This window comes from Tamandua tetradactyla, chromosome X (assembly GCF_023851605.1).
Source record: "Tamandua tetradactyla isolate mTamTet1 chromosome X, mTamTet1.pri, whole genome shotgun sequence".
Lineage (NCBI taxonomy): Eukaryota > Metazoa > Chordata > Mammalia > Pilosa > Myrmecophagidae > Tamandua > Tamandua tetradactyla.
Genome location: NC_135353.1, coordinates 104,821,275 through 104,841,091, shown reverse-complemented (window position 1 = coordinate 104,841,091; position 19,817 = coordinate 104,821,275). Strand labels below are relative to the sequence as shown.

General features: G+C 38.4%; 1 protein-coding gene across 2 annotated transcripts in view; it reads right to left on the bottom strand.

Moving 5' to 3' along the window:
* The window catches only part of OPHN1 (oligophrenin 1), a 528,296-nt gene that overhangs the window by 12,020 nt on the left and 496,459 nt on the right, over window positions 1–19,817 (bottom strand). For both annotated transcript variants that reach the window (XM_077146702.1, XM_077146703.1), the window contains one exon: window positions 19,279–19,602. In XM_077146702.1, coding sequence (XP_077002817.1) covers window positions 19,279–19,602 — 324 coding nt within the window. The remainder of the gene's footprint in view (window positions 1–19,278; window positions 19,603–19,817) is intronic.

Here is a 19,817-nt window from a genome sequence, read left to right as displayed (position 1 = left end):
ACCAAAGAGGAAAAAAATCATAAGGAAGAGCAACTGGCACAAGAACATGCATTTAACAGCAAAAAGTTGGGCCCAACCACAAAGCAAAAAACAAACTATTCAATTCTTACAAATGTTTATCCAGTACCTATCATACATAAACTGACAAGAATTTGGACCAGGTCAAGACAAAAATATGCATATGAAATAATATTAAATGGGGGGAAAAGTGTACAATGCGTACTTTTCAGTATGACCTGATGTAGATCATATTGAAATAGAAGTATATGCAACTATCTAAGGTTGTTGGTAGATTTTGTTATTCATTTCACTTTTTTCTTACAAAAATGTTGACGGTAAATGTAAAAAATATTAAATTCAATCCATACAATACTATTGTTAAGATTTATTTAAAGCATTTTATACTGTTATTCTTCTTCTTAAAGATCTTTCTAGTGACTATAAAACACATGGAATAAAGTCCAAACTCCTCAGCTTAAATTCAAGGCCCTCTACGAGCTGATTCCAAATCATCTTCCCAGACCCTATCCTTGGACTTTAACCACAAGCTCTACTCTGTTCAAACTGGCTTCCTCCCTGTCCTATCAAAGCATGTCCTCCTTTGTCACTTCTAGGTGAGACAGTATGGTATAATGTAAAGAACGCAGAGTCCAGAGTTGGACAGATGTGACTATGGGGCCTACTTTCCAGTTGTTGGATTCTTCACCTCTTTCACTCTCTTTCCTCATCTGGGAAATGAGTATAGTAACCCCTCCTTACATAGTGGTTGTAAGGACTAAATTAAAGAGCCTATAGAGAGTATCTAGCATATAACAGGGATCAGTAAGCTTAGACTCTTCCCTCTTGTCTAATACATGCCCCTGTTCTCCTGTCTTGTAGACACCCCTCAAGGCCCAGTTCAAATCTCAACCCTCTGACCACTCTCCCTGGTATATGTAATTTCTAATCATGCAAATGCACATGAAATACTTATATATTGCCTTGCCTTGTGAGCATTGCTAGCCATTCTGGTGAGTGAGACACATATGGAAAAGAAAAACAATAATACAGGGCACACATATAAATTCTGATTCCCCATGTAGACTGTACCTTTTATTTCTAGACATACCACTCTCCTTGGCACCAGGCTGTGTACACTATAGCAGAAAAATTCTATTTTTCCTGACACACTTTACACTTCTCAAAGCACTCTCCTGATAACTACTTGATATTCCCACTAAGCTTGGGAGGGAGTAAAGGAGCGTGAAGTTGATCGGTTTTACCCCCATTAAGGAAACAGTTCCAGATAAATGAACAAAATGGTTCACACTTACAATTGTTAGATAAGTGGTAGAATAAGGATTGAAACCTGTATCTTTTGTTTTCCCATCCACTGTCCTTCCCTGTGTCTGCTGTTTTGCTATGAGTATATATAAAAATTACAAATGATAATAATAATGGTAAAAAATATTAGCTACTTTTTATTGAACATTTTCTCTGCTCCAGATACTGCGATACTGTACTAGGTACTTTATGTACTTTCTCTGATTTAACATTGGCTATAGTCCTGCAAAGTAGAAAGTATTATCCTTTTTCTACAGTTAAGGAAATAGGCTTGGGGAGGAAAAGTAACTTCAAAATTAATCTGCAATTGATCCAGGTGCATCTGATTCCTGAGGGCCATGTATTTCCAACTACTAGTGGTTCTCAATCCTGGCTACACATTAGGAATATCCCAGGAGAGTTCAAAATACACAAGCAGACATCCTAGCTTCCTTGATTGGGGTGGGACCCAAGCGTAAATATATTTTAAAGCTCCCCAGATGATACTATGTGCAACCAGGGTTGAGAACAACTAGGTCACACCTAACAGCTTCCTCACTGCAGCTCACAGAACACCAAAGCCTACAATACTGTTCTATTTCTACTGGTCGCTGGAAGGGGGAGTCTGACAAAAGGCTACACTGCATTGCTAGAGCCAGAAAATATTTCTACCCGAAGCCATGTCCCTACTAGAGCTATCACTTTCCTTGATGAGTGAACCAAATAAACCCCCCAAATATGAATCCCATTCTTTCCCAGGTAAAAGCCACATCCAAATGGACATCAACCCAAGATCTTGAACATCAAATATTACTATCCATGTATCACAGTAGTTTATTATGGTAACTCTATTTTCCCTGCATTCTATTCCCTGTAATTCTATTTTAATGGGAGCAACTTGAAAGCTAGATCCAGGAAGTATTCAACAAATATTTGTTGAGTAAAGAAAAACGTCCTTCTAAATAGTTCAGTCTATTAGAAGGAGAACAGGAAACGCTTAGGTCCTGATCTGTGCTATCTGCAACACAAACATGATATCACCAAACTTCAGAGCTATTCTGAGAGCTAAATTGAAAGGTGCTTGGAGGGGCGCAAGGGTAGTTGAGTGGTAGAGTTCTCGCCTGCCATGCAGGAGACCCAGGTTCTATTTCTGGTCTATGCAATTCCTAAAACAAACAAACAAGCAAAACAAACACACACAAAAAAACCAACAAATTCAAGAAAATGATGCTGCAATAACAGGATACTCACATGGAAATGTGACCACGCCGTATAGCATAAAAAAAAATTAAAAGGTGTTTGATACACCAGGTATTTCTTAAGGGCTTTTAATGCTTAGCCTTTTTATCTCACAAGAAATGCCCACAAATGACCTGACCAGAGACTTTGCCCTCCAGGGACTTAAAATTAAGTTGTAAAGTCACACTCATGAGAAATAAATGTGAATAGTGTACTTCAGCACCAACATTAGAGAGCCAAACTTGGAAGGAAGGTAAGGGAGAGTTCTCTAGGGCAGGATTGTCAGAAGGCTTCAGGAAGGAATGGGACTTCCTGGATCTTTAGGTATGACCAAGAATCCTTCCTGGCTTATTTCTCTCAGCAACAGCTCTGTCTCTTTATGGATGTTTGCACGAGCAGAGAGAGAACTGGGGGGAAAGTGTAGCTTTGAGCTCTTTTATGGCATCTAAATTTTAGGTTTCAGTTTCCTTTCAACTCCAGAATACAAAGTAGACATTCCCAGTTTTCATATCTGCCATTTCCTGAGTGATTGTTACCTAGTAGCACTACCATTTCTTGAACCTTTACTATATACCAGAGAAAAGTATACCTATTCGCACTCAATATCTACAAAAATTCTTGCCTACAATGAAGGTATTGCACCCATTTACAGTTGAGAAAACTGCCTCAAAAAAGTGAAGTGGACTTAGCTAAGATTGTTTTGCTAATAAGTGGTGTCCCATAAAAGCAAAATGATCACTACCATTTACTGGGCATTCACAATGTGTCTGGCATTTAATGATAACTCACTTTATACTTATCACCTCATTTTATTGTTGCAACAATACCATGGGCACAATTATTATTCTCAATAGACAAACGAGAAAATTGAAGTAAGAGAAGTTGTGAATTTCTCAAGTTCTCACAGCTAGGAGACTCCAGAGTCTGGGATTTAACTGCTAAGCTGTTTACTGGCTCTTTAGTCTATGGGCTTGCTACAAAACTGTATTTTCTTTTTATTTCTTTTTAATCTTGCTCCACAACCTGGCTTTTACTAAAAATTTTACTTCACCCTCGAGCCCAACTTGTTCTCTCCTTCCTCATTCTCTCTAAAATGACCTTAGCCAAAAGGATATTAGCATTCAGATTTTTTAGGCGCTGGCTGTTACCAGTTTTCAATCTTGAACAACTTTATCCCACCTTTTCTTATGTTCACTGTGATATGTCAATTTGGCCAGATGATGGTGCCCAGTTGTCTAGTCAAAGAACTGGCATAACTGTTACTGTGAGGACATTTCTTGGAATTAAATCATCAGTCAGTTAATTGTATCTATGACTGATTACATCTATGATCAGCTAAGGGAAGTGTCTTCTGCAATGGGAGATGTTTAATCCTATCAGTTGAAAGCTTTTAAGGGAGAGATGACGACTTCAGTAGTCAAAAGAGAGAACTTTTATTTCTATTCAGCCAGCTAGCCTCTTCTAGAGAATGCACTGAAGACCTTCATTGGCATGCCAACTTGCAGCTTGCCCTACAGAATTTGGACTCATGCATCCCCACAGCTGCATGAAACATTTTTTAAAAATCTTATACTGTTTACAGATATATTCTATTGGTTCTTCTCTAGAGAACCCTGATTAATACACTCACCTATACCCAGTCTGACAGTACATATTAGGGGAAGATTGTTCCGTCTTGTAGAGTCTCATGTTCTAGAATGATCTCTTTCTTTCTATTACTCACTTTTTAAAGCCTCTCATCTTCATTAGCCATTAATTACCCTTATGGAGAAATTTGGAGTTAAGCTTCAAGAAAGGCAGAGAATAAAAACCAAGCACACTAGATCATTAAAGTATAATGAGGCCAAACAAGAAAATGTGGATAATGGCCAGCACAGCCCATTACTGCAAGAGCAAATCTGTTCCTAAAACTTTTAGAGCAGATGTAAATGCCACTCATAGCATTATTCACCCCAATGGAAAATTGATGACTCTATGGTTGAGTAAGGTCTTGCAAGCATCCTTTTCTCCAAGCCCAGGTGCAAATCACCAGAACACAGTCTCTTCTCTTAAGACAGAGGAGAGGAGCTAAAAGATTCCTAAACCCATATGCCATGGGGATCCCAGTCTATAAATTGCTCTACAAGCCTCAGGTAGAGTGAAAGGCTACTTGCCCCATGTCCCTTCTGGAATTCATTTTCATACCTGCTGGAACATGGATCATACTAGACTTGGACTGGTTACTTGCATGCCAGTCTCATCATGAACCTTGGAGTCCTTTCATTTTTGTCTCTCTGGGTGCCTAACACTAGGCCTGAGTAAATGAATAAATACATGGAAAATGAATAGGATATAGAGCTCCTTACTCTCCACTCCCCTAAATCCCTCAGTGGAAGCTACATACATGCCCTTTCCAAAGCCTGGTCTGGTAAGAGGCAGTAACATCAAATGAAGGCAGGAAGATAGGCTTGTATAATTTTGCCCCTCAAAAAGTGAATGCTGGGCTTAGAAACATATGAGGGAAGGTGGTTAAAGCAATTGAAGAAACAAAAATGTGGCTTAAAGGAAAAAGTCCTGATCTTGAACTTAGCAGTCTAAGTTCAGGCCCCATCTCCACCTCTTACAACCTCGGTGACTCTCAGCAAGATTTTTCATATCTCTGAACTTCAGTTTCTTTATCTGTGAAATGGGGAGAGAAAAACCTACCTCACAAGCTTGTTGCAATGATGTGAATCAATAGAAATAGAGAAAGTATCCAGCTCAATGCTGGGAACAGAAGAGGACCCTTGTAAAGGTTAGTTTTTGCTAATAGAATATAAAGGAAAATAATGAGAGTAAACATGGAGGGTGGGAGTGAGCCAAGCATTAGGAGAAAAAGAATAAAAATTCTGTCAGCAAAACATCAATTTTATTGTGAAGTTCACTGCCATGGAACAAGGTAATTTAACATGCACCTTTTTTTTTCAAGTCTTGAAAAAAATGTGGAGACTATCAAGTTCACTGAAAATGTTGGATTAATGCAAGTGGTGAAGATGTGGGGCAGGACACTGGGACACTTGGGGCACTAAAGTGATGAGGACTGTGCAGAATGACAAGGCAAAGCTCTGAACAACCGAGGTGAAATGGAATAATGACTGAAATATGAGGAGTGGGTCAGTTGAGGTGACCTATATGCAAGGTCTCTGCATTCTTGAGGCTTAGATCAGGGCTTGCAAACTATGGCCTATGGGACAAATCTTACCACTGCTTGTTTTTATACGTTCTGCAAGCTCTGACATTGCCATTCGGGCTGCTGGCCAGCACCAGGGGCTAAGAACTATCAGTTATAGCTCAGGGTCAGAACTGTTGCTTAATTCATAAATTTTGCTTTTGTTTAATTCATAATTGTACTCTTGAAGCCATGGAATCTATCATGTAGCAGCAGCAAAAATGGGGAGGGAGGTGGAAAATCAGGGGTGATGAGGTAAAGGTGGGCAAGGATCAAAGAGGCAACTGCACCAGAGGTTTGGCTAATTCTTCACCAAGACCAAAACTACCTCAGTTCTGCTTTCTGGAGCCAAGGCCAGAGTTTTGGGCTTTGAAAAGAAGCTGCATAATACCAGCCTGTTGCTAACTGGTTTAGGGTAGAAAACAAAGCCAGGCAGTACTGTGGCTCAGATTTAGATAGTCTGGCTGATACTGTAAAATCAGATCAGTGCTTATATTAACTAAGACCATTAGATCAGAGCAGCTGCTATCAGCAATGAGGGAAGGGGAGGAAGGATTTAACTTGCAGCAGAAGATGGTGGTGAAGGGGAACTGATAGGGAGGATTAAGTTACTGTGTGTACTGAACTGATAAGATCTGGCAGAACTCAAAGCTTGGCCAAAGGCAAGTCAAACTTTACTGTGATGAATATAAGTTGAGTTAACCAACTAGCCACCAGATTGATTTGAAGGACAATAAATGATTTATAAACTAAAGCAGATGTCTACATACAAATCTGCCTTTCTTGGCTACTTACCAGGAGAGGCAAATCTTAGGAAGGGGAGGGACAGGGGAGCAAATTAGTAACATATTTTGAAAGCTGATAATGTACTAGATTTTTGGTTATTCCTTTTAAGCTTAGCAGTAACTCTGTAGATAAGCTGCTTCTCCCACTTTACAGACATGGAAACCAAGTTTAACCAATGTTAACCAAAGTTAAAAAATTTACCTATGATCACACAGATTATCCATGAATCATGCCAGAGAATTCATAAAGTCAGTTACTTAGTTGAAACTGTATTGGTATCCCACAGAATGGCTTTTACTAAATTGTTCTCTGAGACAATGTTGAAGAAACAACCCATGGGAGGACTTTTTCCCGGGCCTCAAAACTAGGAGTGGTGCTTTATCTGAGCAAAGGGCCTATTTTCACTTTCAGAACTTGTAATTATATAACCAATGAGGTTTCTATTTTCTTGATGGTCTTTAGAAAATATGGAGCCAAATCTATGATACCACTCCAGCAAGTATGTAAGGCTGCATGGAAAACATTTTGTGTACCAGCCCAGTCTTACCCACATTTATTTTCCTTCTTGGCCTCATTTTTTCTTATCTATACTCTAGAATCTAAGGCAGAGGTCAGCAAATATTTTATATAAAAGTGCCAAATAGTAAATATTTTAGGCTTTGCAGATCTCAAGTTTCCTGCTGCTTCTACTCAATTCTGTTCATGTCTCATGAACATGTCTGAATTCCAATAAAACTTTATGGACAATGAAATGAGAATTTTATATAATTTTCATGTCATGAAATATTAGTCTTCTTTTTATTTTTTTCAACCATTTAAAAATGTAAGAACTATTCTGAATTTGCAGACTGTATAAAAACAGGCAGTGGGCCAGATCTGACCTACAGGCCATACTTTGCAAATCCTGATCTAAGCTTCAGGAGGATAAGCAATTTGTATGCCTTATTTGCTCCTGTCCTCAGTACCTAGAATGGTGACAGGCACACAGGAATACTCAATAAATATTCTTACTCATTTTAAAATTTTTTATATTTTGCCTTATTGTAAGAATAAAAACTTGTAAGGCACAGTTTTAGAAGGTCATCTAGCTAGAGACGAAAAGAGCTAGGGTTTGGATCCAAACCTTTCTGATACCAAAGTCCATATTCTTTCTATTATACCATATTATTTTTACAGGATTATACCCATTCTACAAAAAATCCCCCTCTGGATTAGCCCCAGCCTCCCAATATCAGTCTCCAAGTATGGCAGCCAATTACATTTGTAGAAGTCATCCACATCTTCAATAAATAATAATTTTAACAGCCCACAGTTTTTCAGAAGATGTACTTCTTTCTGTCTGTTTCTCCTAAATTGGAAAGTGAGAATAAGAAAATAGTAATTCACAATTCTAAGGTAAAATGACTGTCTTGCCTTAGTGGAAAGAACACAGGTTTTGAATAGTTCTCTAGAGCAACTAGTAAATAGCCAGGAACTGTCTGAAACAACTGTTTAGAGAACTTCAGTGACGGGCCACATATCATAAACCATTCTGGAACTGGTGGAATGGCTGAGCTCCCATGCAGAACTGTAAGTCTCCCAAGCCATGCAGCTGGTACCCCTCCCCCACTGATATGGCAGGCTATCTGAGAGTTGATTCACTGAGGGGAAAAAGAAGCCCTCTCTAATAGAAGTAAGGAAGACAGCTCAACCAAGTAGAATTAATTAACAAATTCAGACTGCTGAATATAAGTTCTAAGCACAGATAAACCAGGAGCAAGCATAAAAGGAACTGGGAGGTTTCACCCCAGCAAAGAGGAGAAGGGGCTGATGGAAAATAAAAGGAGCCTTTTCAAGTTGGACGAGCTCAAAATACTGGAAAAGAGCTGGGCCCCAAGAAAAGGGGAACATAGAGTCAGGTACCAGTTTTGATTCTTGATTGGCAAACCTGGGAGGCTGGGGTCCAGTTCTGAAGAGGATTTTGGTTTTACTTCTTAACAGTCCATTACCTAGAACTGTCCACATTCTCAGCCCTAAGTACTTCCCAGGTAAGGGTGGGATTAAGGTATGTTTGAGAGACAAAGTAACTAGTCAGGTGAAGGAGATAACTCCCTAAAGGGCATATCTTTAAGTAGTCTCTACTGGGAGCAGGGGAAGGGAGCTCAGCCAAACTTCAGTTGCAGCTTTAATCTGGCAGAGAAAAGGCTGGGCTGATGGAATGAAAATGAAATTAAATTAAAAACAATAAAAATGGGGCAGGCAACGGTGGCTCAGTGGCAGAGTTCTCACCTGCCATGCTGGAGACCAGGTTCAGTTCCAGGTGCCTGCCCATGTAAAAAATAAATAAATAAAGATGGAGGATTTTGGAGTCAGTTGAGCTCAGAGTATAGCAAAGGGGCTGAGCCCCAATAAGGGGGTCACACAGAGACAGGTACCAACTCTGGCCCTTGACGGGCAAACCTTGGGAACTGGGGAGTGGCTCTAAAAAGGGATTTTTTTTTTTATTTTTTTAAACAATATAAGTAGCTCATTAGAGAAAGTCTCAGGCATTTTCAATTGAAAAGAGCTGAGTTAAGATAGGTCTAAGAGAGAAAGTAATGAGTCAAGCAGGGATATAACCCCCTAAAAGGCATATCTTCCTCAAGAAAAGTAGGGGAAAGGCCCAGCTCATGCGGTAGACCTCCTTCAGAGATTTCAGGCCCCAGGTGCTGGAAATTGGAAACAGCTTAAGCTTGCCTTTTACCTCAGCCTTTGACTCAATGAGACCCCTGGCATGGTGGGCCTGCTGAGAATTAAAGGCTCCACATCACTTAACACTGGTGGGGAGTATAGGCTGACAAGCACCACCTGCTGGGCAGGACAGTAAAGGCACAGAGTCTAGAGGCTTCATAGGAAAGACTGACAACTTGTTGGGTTGTACCCTCATAGAAACTTGATACTGATTACACCCTCCTCCTGAAATGTCAGCCTGTCTGGTCTGGGAAATTCTGACTGGGGTCAATCATATCTGGGGAAACGCTTCTCAAAAAAGGTTCCATATAGGCATGGCAAGAACCAGAAAAACAAGAGCTGAAAAATTCTGATCAGTTAAGCAGAAGCTATGCTAGAGGTTTAGAATAGGTTGAGCTGAATGCCAAAGCCATCTAACAAGAAAACCCTAGGTAAAGAGTGAAAACAACCTCAAAGTAAAGGAAATCACATGCCTAGACATGAGCAAAAAATTATGAGTCCTACCAGGAAAAATGAAGATATGGCCCAGTCAGAGGACCAAAGTAAGATTGCAAGTGAGATACGGGAGTTGAAATAACTAATTAAAGATGTTCAAACAGATATGCAAAATCTCATGAAAAATCAAATCTAGTTGAGGGAAGATATGGCAAAAGAGATGAAGGATATAAAGAAGACATTGGGCAAATAAAAAGAAGAAATTTAAAGTTTGAAAATTGAAAAAAAAAAACAAAAACAAATGTCAGAACAGATTTGAATGAAAGGCACAATGAAAGAGATATTAAACACACTTGATACATACTATAGCAGAACTGAAGAAGTAGAAGGATTAGTGAATCAGAGAATAGGATATCTGAAATCTGACATACAAAAGAACAGATAGGGAAAAGAATAGAAAAATATGAGCAGGGTTTCAGGGAACTGAATGACACCATGAAGCACACGAATATATGCACTATGGGTATCCCAGAAGGAGACAATAAGGGAAGGGAAAAGGGGTAGAAAGAATAATGAAAAAAATAATCACCGAAAATTTCCCATATCTTATGAAAGACATAAAATTACAGATCCAAGAAGTGCAGCACCCACCTAACAGAACTGATCTGAATAGACCTACTTTAAGACACTTACTAATCAGATTGTCAAAGTCAAAGACAAAGAGAAAATTTTGAAAGCAGCAAGAGAAAAATGATCCATCGTATACAAGGGAGGCTCGATACAACTATGTGGGGATTTCTCAGCAGAAACCATGGAAGGCAGAAGACAGTGGTATGATATATTTAAGAATTTGAAAGTGATAAACTGCCAACCAAGAATTCTATATCTGGCAAAACCATCTTTCAAAAATGAGGGGGAGTCAAAAATGAGTGGAAAATGAAAAAACATTTTCAGAAAACAGATACCAATAGAGTTTGTAATCAAGAGAACTACTCTACAAAAAATAAAAAAGGGAACATCACTGGCAGATAGGAAAAGACTGGGCAAAGAGGTTTGGAGAAGAGTGTAGAAATGAAGACTATCAGGAAGTTAAAGAGAGAGAGAGAAAATAAGGGACAACATAAAATCCAAAAAAAAAAAAATGGCAGAAGAAAGTTTTACCTTTACAGTAATAACATTAAATGTCACTGAATATAACTCCTCAGTCAAGACTGCGAGAATGGATTAAAAACCAGGACCCATCTATATGCAGTCTACAAGAGACTAACTTTAGACTCAAGGACAAAAAATAGGTTGAAAGTGAAAGGCTGAAAAAAGATATTTCATGCAAACAGCAACCAGAAAATAGTGGAGGTGGCTAAACTAGTATCAGACAAATTAGACTTCAAATGTAAAACACTTAAGAGACAAAGAAAGTCCTTATCTATTAATAAAAGTGAAAATTCATCAAGCAGACATTATAATCATAAATATTTATGCACTGAGTCAGAGTGCCCCAAAATACATGAGGCACACATTGACAACATTGAAGGGAGAGGTAGACACCTCTACTATAATAGTTGGAGACTTCAATACACCACTCTCATTAAGGGATAGAACATCTAGAAAGAGTACCAATAAGGAAACAGAGATGTTGAATACTATAATAAATGAACTAGACTTAGAAGACATTTATAGAATACTATACCACACAACAGCAGTGTACACATTTTTCTCAAGTGCTTATGGATCATTCTCCAAGATAGAACCACACGTTGGGTCAAAAAAGCAAGTCAATACATTTTAAAAGGTTGAAATTATAAAAAATACTTTATTGGATCATAACGGAATGAAGTTGGAAATCAATAACAGATGGAAGGCTAGAAAATTCACAAATATATGGAGGCCAAACAACACACTTTTAAACAACCAGTAGGTAAAGGAAGAAAGTACAAGAGAAATTAGTAAAGATTTTGAGGAGTTGAAAATGAAAACACAACACATTAAAATTTATGGGATGCAGCAAAAGTGATGCTGGGGGAAATTTATTGGCTTAAATGCTTATATTAAAAAAAGAAGAAAGAGCAAAAATCAAGGAATTAGCTGTTCATCAGGAGGAACTAAGAAGGAACAGAAACTAATCCCAAAGCAAAAAAGGGAAAAGAAATAACAAAGATTAGAGATGAAATTGAGAACATGAAAACAATAGAGAGAAGCAATAAAACTAGAAGTCGGTTCTTTGAGAAAATCAATCAAATCAATGGAACTTTGCTAGGCTGTCAAAAAAAGAGAGGATGCAAAAAATAATATCAGAAATGGAAGAGGGGACAGAACTACTATTCCTGCAGAAATAAAGGAGATATGAGAGGATGCTAATATACTAGACAAGTAGATGAAATGTACAACTTCCTAGAAAAGCATGAACAATGAACATTGACTCAAGAAGAAACAGATGACCTCAACAAACCAATCACAAGTACAGGGATTGAATCAGTCCTCAAAAAAAGCTCCCCATGAAGTAAAGTCCAGGACCAGATGGGTTCACATGTGAATTCTACCAAGCCCTCAAGAAGGAATTAGTACCAATCCTGCTCAAATTCTTCAAAAAAAAAAAAAAAATTGAAGCAGAGGGAAAGCTACCTACCTCATTCTATGAAGCCAACATCACCCTAATACCAAAGCCAGAAAAAGATACTATAAGAAAAGAAAGTTACAAACCAATCTCTCTCACAATTATAGATATAAAAACCCTTAGCAAAATAATTGCACATTGAATCCAGCAGCACATTAAAAGAATTCTACACCCTGACCACAGTGGGATTTATTCCAGGTATGCAAGGCTGTTTCAATGCAAGAAAATCAATTACTCTAATATACCATATCAATAAATTGAAGTTGAAAAACTGCATGATCATCTTGATTGATGTAGAAAAGGCAGTTGATAAAATTTGACATTCTTTCTTGATCAAAACACTTCAAATGATCAGAATAGAAGGGAACTTCTTCAACATGATATAGGGAATATACAAAAAAATCCCACAGTTAATATCATATTCAATGAGGAAAGACAGAAAGCGTTCCCACTAATATCAGGAATAACAAAAAGATGCCCTCTATCACCACTGTTATTCAACATTGTGCTTTAAATTCTAGCTAGAGCAATTATGCAAGTAAAAGAAATAAAGGGGATCCAAATTGGAAAAGAAGAAGTAAAACTTTCACGGTTTGCAGATGACATAATACTGTATATAGAAGATCCTGAAAAATCTAGAACAAAGCTACTAGATCTAATAAATGAATATAAAAAAGTGGGAGGGTAAAACAGTAACACACAAAAATCAGTAGTGTTTCTATATACTAGTAATGAGCAGTCCGAGGAGGAAATCAAGAAAAAAGTTCCATTTACAACACCAACCGAAAGAATAAAATATATAGGAAAATATTTAACCAAGGCCACAAAATACCTATACCCAGGAAACAATTTAGAAATTGCTAAAATAATTCAAAGACCTAAATAAAAGGAATTCTATCAATTAGAAGACTAAATATAGTTAAATTGATTTATAAATTCAAAGGAATACGAATTAAAATCTCAACAACTTTGCAGAATTAGAAAAAACAGTAACCAAATATATTTGGAATGGGAGGGTGCCCTGAATAACTAAAGATATCTTGAGAAAAAAGAATGAAGTGGGAGGTCTCACACTACCTGACTTTTAAGCATATTACAAGGCTACAGTGGTCAAAACAGCATGGTACTGGCATATAGATCAATTTATTGAACAATGGAATTGAATTGAGTGTTCAGAAATAGACTCTTTCATCTATAGTTAATTGATTTCTGATATGACAGTCAAGCCAATTCAACTGGGACAAAGCAGCCTCTTGGAGTTTGGAGAACTGGATATTCATATCCAACAGAAAGAAAGAGGATGACTATCTCACACATTATACAAAAATTAACTCATGCCTGAGGCCTAGGTAATAGAGAAGCTCTTGCCCTTAAGGAGTTTACAGTCTAAGGGTTAGACAGACAATTTTGATAAAATGCAGTTATAATGTTGGAGTGCTGCAGGGTGCAGTGGCACCATAGCCAGAGAGGAATTCAGCTCTCAGGGGCCTAGCATTTGTCTAGAGGAGCCATAGACCAAATAGAAGGAACCTCCTGATGAAAGTGCAGGGGTGGGTTGTGTAGCACTGGCTAGCAGTTTGGAGTGCCTGGAGGACAAAAAAAAATGGCTGTCAGAGCTAAGCAATGGTTGAAATGAGTTTAACCTTCCCAGACTGTCTCAGGAGGTGGTCATTAGTATTAGTACCAGTTTTACAAATGAGGAAACTGATGCTTCAAGAGATGAAGCGATTGGCTCAAGGTCATGCACCTGGTGATTAACTGGCAGCACTGGGCTTCCCATCAAAATCTAGGTGGCTCTGGACCACTGGGTTCTCTTGTCCAGGCAGGCCCAGGCAAAGTTGGGGAGGGGTGTGGCTGTGGGCTAGGCTGGGAATTCAATGGTCATATAGACCATCTCTGGGGGAAGGTGTTAAAACAACTGACTCAAGAATGAAGGTTTACTTAGAAAGCTAGAAGTAAAAACCTAAAGTTGTGGAATTGTAACCCATACCAAACTCTGAAATCTGTTCTACAACTAATTGTTGTGACATACTTTGAAATTCATTGCTTTTATGTATATATGCTATTTAAAGAGAAGGAGGAGTATAACCGGGCCAATAGGATTTAACAAGTGAGTATACCTGCTAAATCATTATATTGATATTTCTGTTGGGCTCCAGTGTCTTGGAGCAGCTAGAAGGAAAAATGAAAAATCATGGAACTGTAACCCAAACCAAACTTTAAAATCTGTTCTATAACTACTTGTTAAAATGTACTTGGAAATTTATTGCTTTTTTGTATATATGTTATATTTTACAATAAAAAATAAGTTTAAAAAATTCACTTATGGTTCAGTGGTAGAATGCTTGCCTTTCAGGAGGGAGACCCAGGTTTGATTTTTGGACCATGCACCCCCCAAAAAAGAATTAACTCCAAATGCATCAAAGACCTAAACATTCGAGCTAAGAACATAAAACTTTTAGAAGAAAATGTACGGAAATATCTTAAAGATCATGTGATAGAGTGGTTTCCTAGACCTTACACCCAAAGTGAGAGCAATGAAAGAAGAAATAGATAAATGGGATATCCTCAAAATTCTCAGTTTGGTGCATCAAAGGGCATTGTCAGGAAAGTAAAAAGGCAGCCAATGCAATGGAAGACAATATTTGGAAACCACATAACAGATAAGGGTTTACTATCCAGAATATATAAAGAGATCCTACAACTCAACAACAAAAAGACAAAGAACCCAATCAAAAGCTGGGCAAAAGACATGGTCAGACATTTTTCTGAAGAGGAAATACAAATGGCTCAAAAACATAAAAAATGCTCAACTTTACTGGCTATTAGGTAAATGCAAATCAAAACCTCAATGAGATACCTACTAGAATGGCCATTATAAAAAAACAACAACAGAAAATTACAAGTGCTGGAGACAATGTGGAGAAAGAGGCACACTTATTCACTGTTGGTTGGAATGTAGAATGGTGCAACCACTTAGTTTGGTGGCTCCTCAGGAAGCTAAGTGTAGAATTACTACATGATCTAGTAATCCCATTACTAGGTATACATTCGGAGGAAATGAAGGTAGGCTCACGAATGTAAATTTGCACACTGATGTTCACAGTGGCATTATTCACGATTGTCAAGAGAAGGAAACAGTCCTACTGCCCATCAACGGACAAGTGGATAAACAAACTGTGGTACATACAAACAATGGAATATTATGCAGTGGTAAGAGAAAATGAAGTTAGGAAGCATGCAACAACGTGAGTGATCCTTGAGGACACTATGCTGAGTGAAAATAGCCAGAAACAAAAGAACAAATACTGTGTGGTCTCACTAATATGAACTAACATTAATGAGTGACTGTGTTAGTTAGATTCAGTTGTCAACTTGGCCAGGTGAGCATACCTAGGTCTTGTTGCTGCGGACATAAGCCAACGGTATGTGAACCTCATCTGTTACTAATTACACCTGCAGTCAACTAGGAGGCGTGTCTGCTGCAATGAGTGACCTTTGACTTAATTGGCTGGTGCTTAAATGAGAGAACGCAATGTAGCACAGCCAAAGCAGCTTGGCATTCCTCATCTCAGCACTCGCAGCTCAGCCCAGGCCTTTGGAGATGCAGAAAGAAGTCACCCCGGGGAAAGTTGTTGGAACCCAGGGGCCTGGAGAGAAGACCAGCAGAGACCATCCTGTGCCTTCCACGTAAGAAAGAACCTCAGTGGAAAGTTAGCTGCCTTTCCTCTGAAGAACCAACAAAATAAACCCCCTTTTATTAAAAGCCAATCCATCTCTGGTGTGTTGCATTCCAGCAGCTAGCAAACTAGAACAGTGACCTTTAGAGTTAAAGTCGAGACTGTAGGTTTTCAGAAGAAAGAAAGAAAGAGGATAAAGATTGGGCATTTGATGCTGAAGAACTACAGAATGTTAGTAGGACTGATTTTATAGATCCAGAAATGGATAGCACATTATAATTTGATAGTAGCACAATACTGTAAGTATGATGAACAAAGCTGAGTGTGAGTATGTTTGAAAGAGAAAGGCTAGGGGCATGAATGACACCAGAAGGATATTTAGAAGGTAAAGACGAAGACTGTATAACTTAGAGAGCCTAGAATGGTCAGTGATGGTAATTAAATGTACAAGTATAAGAATACTTTTACATGAGGGAGAACAAATGAATAACAGCATTGCACGGTATTGAAAATGGGATGGTATATAGAAAAAAATACAAACAATGCAAATTAGAGTCTATAGTTAACAGTAACATTGTAATATGCTTCCAGTAAATGAAACAAACGCAATATACAAAGCTAAATATTAATAAAAGGGAGGATACAAGGGAGAGGTATGGGATTCCTGGGTTTAGTGTTTTTTTTCCTTTTTATTTTATTATTTTTTAAAATTTTTTATTCATTTTTTTCTTCCTCTTCCTTTTTTCTCTGTGGAAGAAATGGAAACGTCCTCATATAGATTGTGGTGGTGAATGCACAACTTTGCGATAGTACCAGGAACCATTGATTGTTTACTTAGGATAGATGGTATGTTAATAGAACTGTTCAAAAACTAAACAGAAAGATACAAGTACTGGAGAAAATGTGGAGAGAGGGATGTACTGTTCTCTATTCACTTTGGTAGGGAAGTAGTATGTTGCAGCTCATATGGAGGGCAGTGAGGTGGTTCCACAGGAAGTGAAGTGTAAAACTGCTATATGATCCTGCAACCCCATTATTAGGTATATACTTGGAAGAACTGAAAGCAGGGACATGAATGGATATTTGCACACTGGTGTTTATGGCAGGAGTATTAACAGTTTGCAATAGATGGAGGTGGTCTAAGGGTACATTAACTGACGATCAGAAGGGCGAACTGTGGTGTACACATACAATGGAATATTGAGCAGCTGCAAGAAAGAATGAAGTTGTGAGGCACATAACTAGGTGAATGGACGTTGAGGAGCATATGGTGAGTGAAATAAGCCAGAAATAAAAAGACAAAAACTATACTGCCTCACTAATATGGACTAACTATAACGCGCAAACTCTGAGAATCGAATCTGTGGGCACAGGTTTTCAGGAGAAGGCTTTTTGTAAAGGTTGCCAGATTGCAAGCTCTTACAGCAGGCACTTCTATTGCTGAATTGTAAGCGTTATTTCTAAATTCTGCAATGCTGAGCTTTTTGCGTATAAGCTGATCAGCCCCTGGAACGTTGGGCATCTTTGTGACAACTGAGACTCAGAGCTAGAGTTCTGCAGCTCTGAAAGTCAGCACTACCTCACACAGCAATTGTTTAAAAAGATGAAAAGGAGATCAGACTTCAATTAGAGCTATGAATGAAGCAGATTTGGTTGGGAGTAAGGAAAGGAAACTAAAGGGTAAAGGATGATGTTGACTGTGTTTTAAAACTTCAACTTCTGTGTGAGGCCAAGGAGGAAATGTTTATTTGGTGCAAAATTTATATTTCCTGTAGAACACTATCAAATTTATCCTATATAGTAAGTTTATTCGAACACCATAATTATATAGAACCTTGAATAAGAAGTGAGATCTTATTGGTTTGTACAGGTTAGTGTGATATCCCGATACATCCCAGAGTAGTTTGGGCAGCAAATAAATAAGTATTTACAAAGCCCCCTGGAAGAACTGGGGAGAAAGGAGGAAATATTAAACTTCTGAACCTGGGGAATCCCTGATAGTCTCACAAGCACTGGTGATTACCAATTTAATAGGCTGAGCTCTTAATCTTGGAGCTTGCCCTTATAAAACTTATTCCTGCAAAGGAGAAGCTAAGCCTACTTACAATTATGCCTAAGAGTCACCCCCAGGGAATCTCTTTTGTTGCTCAGATGTGGCCTCTCTCTCTCTCTCTCTAAGCCAACTTGGCAGGTAAACTCCTGATATCTCCACTATGTTGGACATGAGTACCAGGGGTGTAAATCCACCTGGCAATGTGGGACACCCCAGGGGATTAGTTCAGACCTGGTATCATGGGATTGAGAAAGCTTTCTTGACCAAAAGAGGGAAGAAAATTGAAACAAAAAGTTTCAGTAGCTGAGAGATTTCAAATAGGGTCGAGAGTCCATTCTGGACATTATTCTTATGCATTATATAGATATTCCTTTTTAATTTTTAGTCGATTAAAACAGCTAGAAGGAAATTCCTGAAATTGTTTAACTGTATTCCAGTAGCCTTGATTCTTGAAGGCTTCTGTATAACTATATAGTTTTTACTTTCTGACAGTATAATTGTGAAAACCTTAGGGCTCACACTCCCTTTAGCCAGTGGATGGACAGATGAGTAACAAAAAATAAGGACAAGAAATTAATGAATAATAGGGAGAACAAGGGGCGTGGGATGTTTGGGGTATTCTTGCTTATTTTTATTTTTATTTTTATTCTTACATGCATTTTTTGGAGTAATGAAAGTGTTGAAAAAATTGATTGTGGTTATGAATGCACAACTATATGAGACGATATTGTGAACCATTGATTGTATGTGACTATATCTCTACAAATTTGCATTAAAAAATAAGAACACAGGTTTTGGTACCTGCAAGTCTTGGTAGGATTAGATCCCAGCACTGCCAGTTACTAGCTGTGCAACCTTCAGCAAATCACTTACCTCCATAAATCAGAAAAACAAAACTAATACATTCTTCTTGGGAGGGCTGTGAGGTTCAGAAACAGGATGTGAACACCTAGCATCAAAAAATGCAACAGTAGCAATAATATTATTAAATCATTATTATTCATTAATTCCACAAATAATAGGAGCCTAAAATGTGTCAGACTGGCACTGTCCTAGGCACTTGGGATATAGAGGCAAATAAAACAGCCCCAAATCCTGCCCTTCATGGAGCTTACATTCTATTGATTATTGTGAATGGTGTTGGTATTCTTTCCTTGCATTCTGATATTAGTATTAGTAAGCTGGAATATATTTCCATGTAAACATTTCCAATCTCAGAAGGGTCTCAAAGTGAACAGTATTTGAGTTCAGTTCTATGAGATTTTCAAGCACTTACCCTCCTTCTGGTGAGCCAGGGGCCTGGGAGCTGGTCTCTTTATGTGGAAAGAGGGGGCCTTGGTGGGCCCAGGGCCTGGCACTGGTCCATTTGTGGCCTTTGAGGTGGACTTGGTCCCTCCATCCTGAAGCCTGCACACCAACTTCCCCATGTCAATGTCGGGGCAAGTTTCCAATTTGCCATCCGAAACAGGCCTGCTTGGAGATTTCCTCCCAGGATCAACTTCCCCACTCCTTTGAACAGGTAGTTTAGGGTGCTGTTGTAGCTTAGGGGGTTCTATGCTGCTGCTGACAGTACCATTGGGTGTTTGATGTTGGATTTCATCTGGGAAAAATTGGTGCAAAGAGAGGAAGAAGAATGAAACACTTATCTTTTCATTTTATTATGTTCACACAATCTTAATTTTGAAAAATTGTACATATTTTCAGAGGAGCTATCATTGTGGCACAAATCAGCAGTATCACTTGTCCCAATTCACATGTAGTCACATGTACCATTAAATCAAGATGCAAGTATGATTTTCACCACCACAATCCAAT